Raw genomic sequence first — 12,829 nt, 5'->3', positions numbered from 1 at the left:
TAAACTCCAGGAGTTGGTGATGGACAGGGGGGCCTGGCGTGCTGCGGTCCATGGGGTCACGGAGAGTCGGACACGACACAGCGACTGAACTGAATATGCTGAAATCTACTAATGCTGTTTTAGGATATTTGCATTTCTTAGGATTGACTTTTAATTTTTGTGTTTGCGTGTTTGTCAAATTCGGGGAATCAAAAAATAATAAAACAAAAACTTGCTACCCTTTAAAAATTTTTAAGTAATTTATTTTCGGCTGTCCTGGACCTAGTTGCCACACAGGTTTTCCTCTGGTTGCGGCGAGTGGGGCTACTCACCTGTCTCAGTGTGCTGGCTCACTGTCGTGGCTCCTCTTGTTGTGGAGCACAGGCTCTCGGGTGCAGGGTCTTCAGCAGCTGCAGGTCCCAGGCTCTAAGGCACGGGCTCAGTAATCCCGGCGCACAGCTCAGTTGCTCCGTGGCATGTGGGGTCTTCCCAGATCAGGGACTGAACGGGCGTCCCCTGCACGGGCAGGTGGATTCTTCACCACTGAACCACCATAGAAGCCCAATTTGCTACCCTTTTTGATGGTCTGGTATAGTCCAAATTATATTGAAATGTATCTTAAGTTTTTAAAAGGATACTATAAAAAACATTTTGAGGACAATTAAGGGACATTTAAATATGAACTGTATATTTGATGCTTTTAATGCCTTTTGTGTGAAAACTGTGATAATGCCAGACAGTCTTCATCTGAGAAGATGCATGCTGAAGTATTTACGGGTGAAGTGGCAGAATGTCTGAGTTGAGAATGATCAGCAAAAAAGAAAATATGTTCTTATATAGAGATGTCAAATATGGCCAAATAATTACCAAATCTAGGAGAAAGTCATAAAGTTGTTCATGGTACTATTTTAAGATGTTTTAAAAAGTTTAAATTTTAACACTTTCATGATAAAAACTCAAGAGAAAACACATAGTAACTATGGGGTTTTTGAAGCTTTAACAGACTAACTGGACTTGGCTTTGCAGCAGGAAGATCTTTAATAACCTTCTAAACTCAATGTGCTGCGTGTTTAATCGCTCAATCATGTCTCTTTGTGATCCCATGAACTGTAGCCCGCCAGGCTCCTCTGACCATGGGGATTCTCCAGGTAAGAATACTGGAGTAGGCTGCCATGCCCTCCTCCAGGGGGTCTTTCCAACCCTGGGATAGAACCCGGGAATCCCGCATTGCAGGCAGATTCTTTACCATCTGAGCCACCAGGGAAGCCCAAGCATATTTGCAGTGGGAAGTCTATCCCTTCTCCAGGGGAACTTCCCAACCCAGGAATCGAACGGGGGTCTCCTGATTGCAAGTGAATTCCTTACCAGCTGAACTACCAGCTACCAAATTCTGCTATTCTTATGGTCTACTGAGGTTCCATATCAATAACCTCAGATACGTAGATGACACCACCCTTATGGCAGAATGTGAAGAGGAACTGAAGAGCCTCTTCATGAAAGTGAAAGAGGAGAGTGAAAAAGCTGGCTTAAAAGTCAACATTCAAAAAACTAAGATCATGGCATCCAGTCCCATCATTTCATGGCAAATAGATGGGGAAACAGTGAAAAATTAATAGACATTTACTCCTTGGAAGGAAAGTTATGACCAACCTAGACATCATATTAAAGAGCAGAGACATTACTTTGTCAACAAAGGTCCGTCTGGTCAAGGCTATGGTTTTTCCAGTGGTCACATATGGATGTGAGAGTTGGACTATAAGAAAGCTGAGAGCAGAATTGATGCTTTTGAACTGTGGTGTTGGAGAAGACTCTTGAGAGTCCCTTGGACTGCAAGGAGGTCCAACCAGTCCATCCTAAAGGAGATCAGTCCTGGGTGTTCACTGGAAGGACTGATGTTGAAACTGAAACTCCAATACTTGGGCCACCTGATGCAAAGAGCTGACTCATTGGAAAAGACTGATGCTGGGAAAGATTGGAGGCAGGAGAAGGGGACGACAGAGGATGAGATGGTTGGATGGCATCACTGACTTGATGGGCATGAGTTTGAGTAAACTCCGGGAGTTGGTGATGGACAGGGAGGCCTGGCGAGCTGCGGTTCATGGGGTCACAAAGAGTTGGACACGACTGAGCGACTGAACTGAAGTGAACCAAACTCATAATACTGCAACCCCTGCAATCCTGGAGGGTACACAGAGGTGGGTATTCCAGAGTAAATTCTAGTTCTCTGGGTATCAGACCAGTGGAGAGAGGATACAGCTACATAAGTGCCTGGTACAATCAGTGACAAGTATTTTCATTTGATATTCAAGAATAATAACTGGGCTATTCAGATGAGTAAACAATTTTAGACGAGTAGTTCAAGGGAGTCATTGACTACATGTAGAATGTAATGTCATTAGTTTTAAACTCCCTCTTTCCTCTTCCCCATGTGGATGAACACAAAGAAGAATCTAATACTTTCAAACCTGAAATTGGAACACTTAAATTCCACTGTAAGGATAGCCCTCAATTTCCTAATTTTGTGGTATCTGTAGAGATTTACAAGTGGGTGGAAAGGGAGAAAGAGAGAGATGCTGTCATTAAGAAGAAAGTTTTGAGGACGTTCCTGGTGGTCCAGTGGTTACGGGGCTGCACTTGCAAGGCCTCCAATGCAGCGGGTACAGCTTCTATCCCTGGTTGGGGAACTAAGATACTAACGTGCATGTTGGCATGGCCAAAAACAACAACAAAAACCCACAAAGTTTTGAGCAAATTGTACTGATTTATTTACAACTGTAATTTATAAAGAGTAACACAAACATCTTTACATTAATATTATGAAAAAAGTCCCATGGCTGAAATGGGCAAAAAATGAGACTTCAGGACATTTCTAAAAGGGGCACCAAAAGAAAGGGGGAAATGCAATACAACAGTCGTGGGGAGTTATAAATATCAAGTATTGTACCAGGTGCAGTTTCATGCAAATGTCTTCAACCACTCAAACTGTTTTTATTTAGATACGAGAATAAAATATCTTGAACTATGTTGCCTTTTACTCACGTGATTTCCTTTAAGTAAATTAAAATAACTGGCTGTAAACAGGATACATATGAATATTTCTATCAACCCCTAGAGATAATCCATGACATTTTAGGACATGGCGGGTTGTGAGGATTTGTTACTTCCCAAACAGATTTTTGTAAGCAGTCATTCCATGGCCCCAAATGTGTTCCTGGATTTCTTTCACCAAATGTGTCTAACACAAACCTCAATGAATTAAACTGAGAAAGCTGCAAAATAAAGCAGACCACTTGCAGTTTTGTCATATTAAGAGAATAAAAATCATTTCAAACCACTAGAACTTTAATAAGAAAACAAAAAACAAGAGAAAAATATTTCATGAAGTGATGATAAAAACTAGTTTATACAGATCTCCAATCATCTAGCTTTTCTTTAAGTCAGTATTAGTGTGGTCACAGACATAATCTCACAGAAGATAAATCCATGTGTGCTCAGCACCTGTTTTGAAATATCCTAAATCAAATACTCCTCTTGTAATAGAGACCAATGACACTTTTAAAGATACAATTTTGTCCCCCAAGTGTTAATTTTAATCGTAACATGCCTACCTACTTATTATAATGCTTTTAACTGCTCCTTAGATACAATTAGGATGAAGTTTAGTATCTAAAGCACTCAGTGTTAAAGATTATTAGCTAATGGTACAAATATGACTCAGAAACTGATGTTTCAACATTTTACTAGCTGGTCTGAATTTGAGTTGGCTGGAATCTTCATCCATTTTATTAAAAAGATTTCACTCTTTTTAAGAACAGAAACGGCAAGCTAATTATTGATCTATATAATACTTTTTAGTTTCTGATACTGCTCAGTGGGTAAAACTAAATGTAGCCATTAAAGGGGTCTCTTCAGTGAATTCTATCTCTAATTTTCAGTGAAGACATTGCAAATACACATGTGTATGGTCGTTTTTAAATCTGAAACTGATGCATGTTCTCTTAAAACAGCTCTTCAAAACAGAACTGCATTCTGCACCCTTAGTTTATAAGGGCACAGGGTCAGCTACTTTAAAGTCATTTGCTAACTGACCTTTATAAGAAATCATTTTACAAAACCAAAAACGCAAAAGAAAATTAAAAAAAAATTTAACTGTCCAGAGTTTGATTATAATAATTTACACTTTCTTAGGCTGGCTATTTAAGCACCCCCATAAGCAAATGAAAGTCTCCAATTAGTATTCAGTCGGGGAAATATGTCCGTATTTCTCTTGGTTGCCTTAATTTCTTTTGAAATAATTTTCGTTTACATTAACTTTCCAAAGCGTCCAAAACTTTCATGATCTGTTGTTTTATGGCTTTGGTAGCATCTCCTGCATTTGGAATCAAATACCTGTGGGGGGAAAAACACATATTCATAACGGTGCCTTCTGTTGAGGACTCAAGTGTCACTTCCAATGGGGAAGTAACCCACACATCCAGCACAGATGCCCGCCTATGTACTCCCCCCATCACTTATCCCAACATATACTCAAAAGTGCTATTTTGAAAGAAAGAAAATCCAAATGCAAAATGATTTTTCTTATTGTGTAGAGCAAGGTGGAATGAACTGGAGATCAGGAGTCAGGAGGGCTATACTTGGTTCTAAGACAAGCTAAGTGTGAAGATCTGGAAGTCACTCAATCCCTCTGGGCTTCACACTGTTACCTGTAAGACTAAAGATGATTTAGCTTCAACAGCAACGTGGCCACAGCCCTGGTGCCAGTCCAAGAACTGTCAGTCACTGGTTCACAAGGAGGCGAGGAGGAGCGTGCCCCAGACTGTGAACTAACTACATCATCCAGCATACTGCTTAGTTCACTGAGACTTTCCAAAACAAGAGTTTTTTGATGAAGGAAAGTAAAAACACTGACTTACATTCCAAGAAAAGCTCATTTAATTGCAAAGCAGCATGTAGCGCAGCACTGGTGTAGAGTATTCCTGAAGACCCTTCTGTCAAAGTCTGTGAAGTTAGCTATGGCACTTAATGAAATCATGTGCTAATGCCTAATCCATATATTACAACAAATTTGTAAGGAAAAGATAGCAGGAATACCAATAAAAGTGGTTCAAGTATCCTATTCCACCATCCACTTCCCCAAAGAGAGAAACATATCATGTTTAATAATGAACTAATTCAGTAATTCAGATAATATCATCCTAAGATAATCTTACCTTTCGATTGCCAAGATTTCTATTCCTGAAGCGCTGCTGTTTCCATACTTGAAGGTAATTAGCTCAGGATGTTTTTTTTTGGATGTTATTTTAACTACAGAATTTAGTGCTTGTCGAGACTGTATATAGGCCAATCCTTTCCGTGAAAGAATCTCCCTTAAACAGTACATATGTGTTGCAGTAACCAACAGATGACTTGAGAGAGACAAAAGGTTAAAAAAACAAAAAGAAATGTCATTCAGAACAGCTGTTACCTCAACAGTCCCAATTATAAAAAATGTTCAACTCCAGATGAAACTATTTTTGTAGGCAAAGGATCACTATTGATTTAAATAAGCAACCTAGTAGGAGCTTTTAATTTTCCTTCAGTTGCAGGCAAAGTAAGTGTTTTATTGACAGATAATCCTGTAACTATTTAAGAGTAAAGTTTATATTTAATACAATAAAAACTATAATTAGAAATTATTAAAATAATGGATTTTCAGAATCTATTCTACATGGTATTTGAAATATACTACCTTTCAGACTTTTAACAGCAAACTACCCTCATGCGACATACAACATTATATACTTTATATCAAAGACCACTAAGCAATACCTGGAATGCCTTACATATTTAGTGATATTCTGAAATGGGTCCCCAAGACAAAACAAGGATAGAATTGTTAACACCCACCCATGCCTTGTGTCTCGGCTCACTTTCAGTAAGGTAATAGTACTCACACACTTTTATGAAATACACTAAGACAGATATCCAGAATGAGGGACATTCTGCAGAATAGCTGACCTAGACTCAAAGGATTCACTCATCACAAAGAAAAGCGGGAAGTATGATGAGGGGAGCAGTACTGTTGTTCAAGGGATGAGACTAAGGAGAGAGAGAAGGCAAATGCAATGTGTAAAACAGGACTAGACCTTGGATCAGGAAAAAAGGATAAAGACTATAAAAGATACCTTGGAGACACTGTGAAAACTTTGCATGTGGTCTGCATGTTAAATGACGCTCATTTTTAAGGTTTTTAAAGATGTGACAGTGTTATTGGAATTGTGGAGGAGACGACTCATATTCTTGAGAGATTTACGCTAAAGCACCTGTCGTGTTTATAAGCTTCTCCTGAGCGGTTTGACAAGAGAAAAGTGTGTGTGTGTGTACGTGTATACAGAGATATTTAAACAGATGGGATAGTGTGAAAAAAAGCTAAAAGTAGGTGAGTCTGAGACAGGCTTATATTCAATGTACTATTCAACTTATCTGTTTAAATTTTTCCCCAAAAATTACCTAAGAAATATTTTTTTAAAAACCAAGATATATAATACAAGCTGACAGAAGAAATTATATCTTACTGTACTTAGATACATACAATTTCTTTCGCAGTTAACCTTCATATCATGACTTCCCTAAATTCAATTTTACTTCTGAAGAAGTCATTTTAAAAAGTACCAAGGGACTTACCTGGTGGCACAGTGGATAAGAATCCGCCTGCCAATGCAGAGGACACAGGTTTGGTCCCTGGTCCAGGAAGATTCCATTTGCCATCAAGCAACTAAGCCCAGGCGCCACAACTACTGAAGCCTGTGAGCTCTACCGCTCCAGAGACAACCACTGAGCCTACACACTCCAACTGCTAGGGCCTGTGCTCCGCAAAGAGACAAACCACCGCAATGAGAAGCCCGTGCGCAGCCACAAGGAGCAGCCCCCACGCCCAGAAAGCCCAGGCGCAGCAACAAAGACCCAGTGCAACCAAAAATAAAATTTAGAAAAAAATTCAACTTAGATAAAAAGTACCTAGGAAACATGTGTCCACTTTCTTTCACTTCTTTACAAGGAAAATGATGCTTGACATCTGGCTTGTTTATCCAAGTCTGAATGTTCACAACCTCTTTTCTATCATCATCTGACATTGAAGAACTGTCAATTTCATCTGTAAAGAATTTAAGATGTTAAAAGTGGGTATCACCAACTTTAAAAATGATAGCCTGAAAAAAATTTCAGTAGTATTTAAAACACACAGGTTGAAAAACAAAACAAAACAATCAATTCTAACCCAGCTACTATATTTCCTATGCCAATGACACTAATATAAAAGTATTATGATGAAACACCACTACATATGGTAAGAAAATCAAGTGAAAATATTACATATATACTTTTATTATAATATTAAACTACCTGAAGGATTTCAACTTTCTTGATTTATACAACGTAACTCTAATCTATGACTAGTCTGTAGGGGATGGTGGAATTGTCCAGTAATAATATTACCACCTATCTTGAGGGCAAAAATGGCTGAGTTCTTTTTCTCTTGCTGGTTTCTTTTCCTTTTTTGTTTATTGAAGTAGTTGATTTACCTAATTATATCAGTTTCAGGTGTATAACATAGTGATTCAATATTTTTATAATAGATTACACTCCATCTACAGAATTACTGGCTTCTGACTCTTGGGGAAAATAACAACAAAATAATCCTGGGATAAATAAGTCTATTTAGTGGGGTTTTTTGTGAGAGAAATATAAGACATTCCTGTTATTCTGTTTTTTCTAATTTAAGAAAGGAAATTACACTCCCTAGAGTTAACTGCAGATGTTCTCCTCTTCACTTTTCAAGAAATCAAAATACAAGAGACACAGTAAAAAAATGAAATCTCATGTAACTATTCACTTCTAGCTTAAATAAAAAAGTAAAGCCCTCATGGGTTTCTGCTCAATCACATCCCCATTTCTTTTCCACTAAGAAACAGTGACTATCTGAATTTGGGGTCACATCTTTACTTTTAATCAAACAAGAATATTCTTAAATAATACACAGTACTGTTTTGCATTCTAAGTTAACATAAATAACAGACTGTTCAACTGTGTTCTCCAACTGCTACCCTATGCCCAACGTCATAAACTTTAGCCATGTTGATAATCATAGCTCCAGTTTTCTTATTTTCATTTCTGTGTAATTTTTCAGAGTGTAAATACTTATGTATATATATACAAATATGATATGTAAAAATACACCAACATCTTTTCATCCATTTCCTTCCTCCCTTTGTTAATGGAATAACAAGTATTTAGGGAAAGAGACAGACTGATCGGTAACAGGAAAATGACAGAAGAGACAGAGGAAAAAAGAGAAAGGCAAACAATTACAAATAGCATACAGAAATGCATGAAACAGAAGATAAGAATAGCTAGAAAAGGTGTTGGGGGAAAAGCTATAAAATAAAATACAATGTACTGATTATTTTGTTACACTATGAAAGAGAAAATGTACTTTCAGAGTTTTTATACAGGGAAATAAAAATATTATACAGAAGAAAAATAAAAATTCTGTGTATCTGCTTCAAAAAAATTACATATAGAAAATTATCTTCCCTTCAATGCAGTTTTCAGGGAAGTGACTATAATATCCATTAAAATGTCAAATGTGAGTCCCTCTAACCTGGCAATCTTACTGTGAAGTATTTACCCTCTAGATACACTTGCAAAAGTTCACCTAGATAGATGTGAATATATGTTCATACACACACACACACACACACACACACACACACACACACACATAAAGATAGCCACTGCTATCTGAAATAGTAAAAAAAAAAAAAACACTGGATAACTACCAGGGTCAACTGGGAGAAGAATGATTTAATTATGATACATTTGTATATAACAGGAAGTCAGCTGTGGGCTGAGGTGGAAAATACACATGTATTACTAAGCGAAAAAAACAAGAAGAGATTTGGGAGTATTCTTGTTTTGTACTTTTATATACAACATATACTTAATAATACAATATATATTTTTTCTAACTCAACACACATTAATACTAATTATGATCACTTAATCAGGGTAATCTGAGCAGTAGGATTATGAACAAAAACAAATTATTTTTTAAAACATAAAGACTATCACGAATTTCCCTGGCACAATATCCCCATCTTGTGGCCCTTTAGGATATTGCCTCCAGTTTCAAAAGGCTCTTTTCAGATGTCTCAGTTTTGAGATTTCCTGGACTTCAGTCCCACAACTCTTAATCCCCCACATGGGTGAATCAAGGGTATTTACATCCAATCCCATGGATTTAAAAACTATTTATACACTGATAATCCCCAGATTATCACCAGCTTAGACATCTCTCCTCAACTGGACTCCTATAATTACTGCCTATTCAGCATTTCTACTGCATAATTTAAGGCATCTAAAACCAAACTCTTAATAGAAAAACCACCGGCTGTCCAATCTCTTCTACAGAATCTCACTGTGTCTTCGATCTGGTCCCAGAATGATCTCTACAATCACTCCTGATGCCTGAGGAAAGCAGTCTATACACAGAGAAGCGTAGTACCACACCTGTGTCGTATTCTTCCTCATCCCCGATGCTGAAAACAGGCTTCACGCCACGGTAAGGCTTACCCACTCTGTCACTGCTGCTCACATGCCTATATTCAGAGAGTTGTAAGAGGGAAGTCATCACTTAAGTTTCTAAAGATTTTCCCCAAGTATCATCTGAATATTAAACAAAATACAAATGTTTTTTGTCCACCCCCTACCCCACCATGTATCACCCAGTGTCAGGACAGCTATGTTAAGGAAATTGAAACAAGATAAGGAAATTATGTTAGCAAAAGTGGCACAAGGTCTTGGTGTGCAGAATGCTTTCAAATCTGTAAAAATTAAGTTTAAACAATTTTAATGTTCATATAAACCAACACACTGGGACATTCCTTCACCTCTCTGTGCCCTGTGTCCTCAGCTGTAAAACGGTAATGACAATATCTACTCTTCCTGGTTACTGTGAAAATTAAATCAGTTAATATTTGGTAAAGCTCTTGAAATAATGTCTGGCATACAGCAAGTGCTACATACATGTTTCTTAAGACAAAACAGTTTATGAAACCAAATATTCAAATTCTAGTAGGAGTGCCTATCGGCTTCTCATTTGAGTGCATATGTCTTACTGTTTTTCCTCCCATTTTTTCTTATTACTGTTACTTCTGTTTCAATAGAAACTAAGATGCTACTTCTTTTACATAAATAAACCATGAAAATGAACTTGCCTTTCACTCTCAAGTGGCAGAAACAAACAACATGTAAACTCAAACTTAATTAGTTCTATAGGAAGTTCTCTTTTCAATATAAAAATCAATACCTTGTTACTTTTCAGGTAATCTCCAATAAAACAAGAAGTAAAATTAAAATATTTAGACAAAATATCACATGTTTCTAGAGAGAGTACTGCATTATTTGTAGGATAAGGTTCAGCTAAGACAATCTATGATGAAGGAAAACTGTGGCTTGTTTTTTCCCTTGTCATGTATCAAGAGAGAGTTCTCTTGATGTCTTATGTGTCTTAGAATTCAATTTTTCCAAAAGACAGAGATCAAATCTATATTTTAAATAATTTCTTAATACATAACATCAATAAAAATCATGACCTAATTTGGTTAAAATATGCTTAAATCTTTACTTCTCCCAAAACAATAGCCCTTAATAGAAAACCAACAAAAGTTAAGGGCATGACAGAATTGTAAGTTAATCGACACACTGCTTACAGTTTAAGTTAAAATCATAAAATCATTTGATTTTTATGCTAAAGCATATCTAATGTAAAGTTATCCTGTAAATTAACAAATTATACTCATTAAAGACAAAAAAATGAAAGCAATAATTGAAGTAAATCTATGCAACTCAGATTCAGCTTTCTTACAAAAGGCAAAGACAAACATCGCTTTATGTAACAATACGTTTGTGTCATCTAGATTATAAAATTGTATGGGATTGTGTTATTGGTTCTCTCCTGATATTAAAGCATAATTAAACTTATATAATATAGAAAGTAACAAAGATAATGTTTACAGTAAATGCTTGTACCAGAATGTAATATGAATAAAGTGACATCCAAAAAAAGATACCAAGCTATACATTATTGAGCAAAATGTATAATACAATGCAGTTTTTATAAACAAGATGGCTAAAGATAACTAGTAAAGTTCTTAAAAGACTATCAAAAACTTAAATTCAATGGCTGGACTCTTTAAAAAACAGTCTATCTATGCTTTTTTGGAGAAACAAAATCTACAAAATAGTCTGAATAGATTTTAACTTTATTTACTGGGCTCAAAAACAAACCAAATTTATTCTAACTTTTCATTAAATTCTGTTTTCAAAATGGATATATCTCTAGGAACCAGAAAAGATAATTCGAATTTTTAAAAAATTCTTTGGGATAAAATTTGGAAGTTAAAAAAAAATCAGAATAATTCAATGGTCCTGTATGTAACAGGAGAAAACAGAAAGATGATTCACAAATAGATTATAATTTTAAAAGAAGCCATCCCCTTTAAAATTATAAAATTGTAATAGAAGCTCTGTAACTGGCATCACTCAGGAGTAGTCACAGTAAATAAAATCTCTTATACATAAGTTGAAAGTAAACTATTGCTAAAAATGCTATTTCTAATTCACTAAAAACATTGAAATGATCTGCCAAAAAAGTCAACTCCATTATTCCAGAGCTTAACTTACTTTTCAAAGTATGACTAGAATTTCTTTTTAAATGTTCATAGGTCTTGCTATAATTGATATTCCAATTAAAATCATAGAAAAGTCATGCATATAAAAATGTAAAGCCATAGAGTATAATGTTCTATTGTTTATCCTAATTGAAGATCCAGTAGATTTCTAAACTTTAAACCTATGGAATTTAATAACAAGTACCCCATTTTACTGGGATCAGAGAAGAGATGGATTATATATTAACATGTCCACTGTGGCCTAATTTCTTTCAAGGAAAAGCAAAGGCAGAACACTAGAACTGGAGTTCTTTGGAACTAATTTATATACTGTTGACTCACCAACTTAAACACATACATCTTATTCAGAAAATTCTAGCGATATTATCAAATTACATAATGTACATGAAATAACAAAAAATTTGAACCACAAACTATGCTTTTCTTCAGGTGCTACAATTTTCTCCACTGTTAGGGCATGAGACAGAAGTAAATCATCTCCAAAGCTAATAGCCTCCCAACTCTGAGACTACGTATTTTGTTTCATCTTCCTGTCTTAGAATAAAGACATGGAATTTGTTTTATGAAATTGTTGAGTTTGAATGTATGTGATTTTCATCTGAGGAATAGGAGACATTGAGGGGGAGGCAAGGACAAAAATTTAAATGATGGAGCAAAAAAACCAAAAGGAAAGCACATCAGCATCGCACACTCCTAAAAGCAGAATGGGACGAGTTCAGCATCTGAGACAGCTGCGTGAGATCTGGGCCGGGACAGCAGGAGGCTGAGACAGCGTGAGGCATGCTACAGAAGAGGATGGGCCAGGAAAGCCGCGCTCCTCGTTGGCTTACCGCTCGGTACATGTTCTGTCTGGCCAAGGAAGATTGAAAGACATTCTACAGCAAATTGAGGCAGAGGACAGAACAATATGATTATTAAAAACACAACAGCTTTAAAACAAAAATATAGAATAATCAGTTTTTCTAACCCAGAGTGTATATTAAAAAGAAAATGTTTTGATGATCCCAAGTACAAAGAAAAATGAAGAAAAGCCAGTTTCAAGTGATTCTTTAACAAACAGTATAGTCTTTTCAACTTAGTATTATCACCAGTTCATTTTAAAATAAAATTTTAAGTGTTCA

General features: G+C 36.2%; 1 protein-coding gene across 2 annotated transcripts in view; it reads right to left on the bottom strand.

The window, feature by feature from the left end:
- Positions 1–2,720: 2,720 nt before the first annotated feature.
- Positions 2,721–12,829, bottom strand: part of TBC1D23 (TBC1 domain family member 23) — a 57,391-nt gene continuing 47,282 nt past the window's right edge. The window contains exons 15-19 of one of the 2 annotated variants that reach the window (XM_043892705.1): positions 12,539–12,583; positions 9,526–9,614; positions 6,976–7,111; positions 5,190–5,384; positions 2,721–4,368 (exon numbers count right to left, since the gene is read on the bottom strand). In XM_043892705.1, coding sequence (XP_043748640.1) covers positions 4,287–4,368; positions 5,190–5,384; positions 6,976–7,111; positions 9,526–9,614; positions 12,539–12,583 — 547 coding nt within the window. In that variant the 3' untranslated portion in view covers positions 2,721–4,286. The remainder of the gene's footprint in view (positions 4,369–5,189; positions 5,385–6,975; positions 7,112–9,525; positions 9,615–12,538; positions 12,584–12,829) is intronic. The other variant, XM_043892706.1, reaches the window with a different exon arrangement.

Source organism: Cervus elaphus, chromosome 31 (assembly GCF_910594005.1).
Source record: "Cervus elaphus chromosome 31, mCerEla1.1, whole genome shotgun sequence".
NCBI lineage: Eukaryota > Metazoa > Chordata > Mammalia > Artiodactyla > Cervidae > Cervus > Cervus elaphus.
This window is presented reverse-complemented; position numbering and strand designations above follow the sequence as displayed.